Source organism: Arachis ipaensis, chromosome B03 (genome assembly GCF_000816755.2).
Source record: "Arachis ipaensis cultivar K30076 chromosome B03, Araip1.1, whole genome shotgun sequence".
NCBI classification, from domain to species: domain Eukaryota; kingdom Viridiplantae; phylum Streptophyta; class Magnoliopsida; order Fabales; family Fabaceae; genus Arachis; species Arachis ipaensis.
Genome location: NC_029787.2, coordinates 56,007,497 through 56,009,740, shown reverse-complemented (window position 1 = coordinate 56,009,740; position 2,244 = coordinate 56,007,497). Strand labels below are relative to the sequence as shown.

The window sequence follows — 2,244 nt, the reverse complement described above, 5'->3', positions numbered from 1 at the left end:
TCTGCACTCAAACAGTCATAACTTGAGCTACAGAAGTCCAAATGATGGGGTTCTAGTTGCGTTGGAAAGCTAACGTCCGGGGCTTCGATTTGATATATAATTTGCCATAGCTGCCCCGACATTAGGCGATGCGAACGCGTGAATGACGCGCCCGTATCGTATCTGCGAATTGCAATCCGCGCGAACACGTGGACGACGCCTCCGCGTCACTTTCCCGCGACCTGAACGTAACAAAAACTGCTGGGAGTGATTTCTGGGCTGTTTTGACCCAGTTTTCAGCCCAGAATACACAGATTAGAGGCTATAAAGTGGGGGAATGCATCCATTCATAAATATGCTTTCATAATTCATAATTTTTAGTTTTAGATGTAGTTTTTAGAGAGAGAGGTTCTCTCCTCTCTCTTAGGATTAGGATTTTAGGATTTCTATTAGTTTAGTTCAACTCATCTTCAGTCACAGGTTCAATATTCCTTTTATTTTATATTTCTCTTTTACTTTCAGATGCTTTAATGCTTGTATTAGTTATGTTGCCTAATTGGCTTATGAACTCCATGTTAGAATTGATTTCTTTATTTAATATAATTTGAGGTATTTCAGAATTATGATTGCTTTCTTTTATTTATATAAATAATTTAGATTTTTTTCTTTTGGCTTTGGTTGAGTCATTAGAGGCGCTTGAGTTATCAAACTCATGGTTGATTGAAAATTGGAATTCTTCCAGAATTAATTCGGGTTCCAATAACTCTAACTTTTCCCAAGGAAAGACTAGGACTTGAGGAATCAGAATTAATTCATCCACTTAACTTACCTTCATAGTTAGAGGTTAACAAAGTTGGAGAAAAATCCAATTCTCATTACAATTGATAAGGATAACCAGGATAGGACTTCCAGTTTTCATACCTTGCCAAGAGTCTATTTTATAGTTATTTATTTTATTCTTATTATCATTCAACATACTGCTTCCTTACTTTCAAAACCCCCAATTTACAAGACTCATAACCAATAATAAGAACATACCTCCCTGCAATTCCTTGAGAAGACGACTCGAGGTTTAAATACTCGATTATCAATTTTAATGGGGTTTGTTACTTGTGACAACCAAAACTTTTGTAAGAAAGGTTGATTGCTTGGTTTAGTAACTATACTTGCAACGAGAGTTTACTATAACCTCTAAACCATCAATCTTCAGTTCTTTCACCTATCAAGTTTGAACGTAAAAGTATCGTCTGCATGTTTCACTGTTTCAAACGTCACTAGGGCTTTATAAGCACTTATCTCTCTGACTTCAACAACCTAAGGCACAATCTTGCAAATAGATCTTTTCAACGATTGGATGTCAAACGATTTTAAAGTGCTACCTACTACGCTCCTCCCTAACCACTCCAAGTTCGCTTGCGCTACTGCAGTGTCAACCCTCTTCTTCCTACTATGGTCAGCTTCTTGCGCATCATCCTTGTTCACCTCACTCTCTTGTGCAATAACTCCTTCTTTTCCACTATCAGATTCCTTAGGCTCTCCCTTGCTTCCACTATCAGCTCCCTTATGCCTTCCCTCGTATAAAACCCTCTGATCCACATGCACCCATCGTTCCCGCTCTTGTAAGTGTCTTCTAAATTTTGCTTCACTAATAGACAATAACTTCCCTCGTAACCTCATATGATTCATCTCCGTGATCGCTTTCAGAGCGGCCCCTTTCGTCGTATATCGTACAAAAGCAAAAAGATAAACCAATCCCTGTTTACGTTTCCGTGAGAGGTATATGTCAATGGTTTTGCCCGTCCACCCAAACAAGTGGTATAATTCCTTCTTTGAAATATCTTCCGGTAAATTATCAACAAATACATAAAAAGATTCTTTTTCCAGGCGATAATATTCTTCCCGATTCCAAACCCTAGGATCCTTTGTACCCCATTGAAACAACCTAAGTCTACCTCGCTCAGTGTTTCCCCCCTCACATGCTCTCTCGCTCTCTCTCTCTCTCATTCTCTCTCCTTGTTTATGTTATTGTAATTAAAAAAAAAAACTTCTTAAACTTAAACTATTACTTGTCCCCAAGTAGCCAAAAACAAAGTAGCATAAAAAGAAATATAAGGATGCAATAAATTTCAGAGTTCTCAATGAAGCTCAGTTTCAAACAGATGAGCGGGACTAGTAGCTTTTTGCTTGTGAGTAGTTTTGGCATATCACTATCCATTGAAGCTTAGAATAGTTGGCATCTCTAGGAACTTAGAATCTAGATGATAT

At 38.0% G+C, this 2,244-nt stretch overlaps 1 protein-coding gene across 1 annotated transcript; it reads right to left on the bottom strand.

Annotated features, from left to right (window-relative positions):
- On the bottom strand, window positions 1,294-1,983 carry LOC107633172 (serine/arginine-rich splicing factor SC35-like). The gene has a single exon (XM_016336809.1). It carries the CDS (start codon window positions 1,981-1,983, stop codon window positions 1,294-1,296), a length of 690 nt encoding a protein of 229 aa, XP_016192295.1.

Coding starts and splice junctions, on each gene's coding strand:
- LOC107633172 (XM_016336809.1), bottom strand. CDS start 1,983: ATGAGAGAGAGAGAGAGCGAGAGAGCATGTGAGGGGGGAAACACTGAG.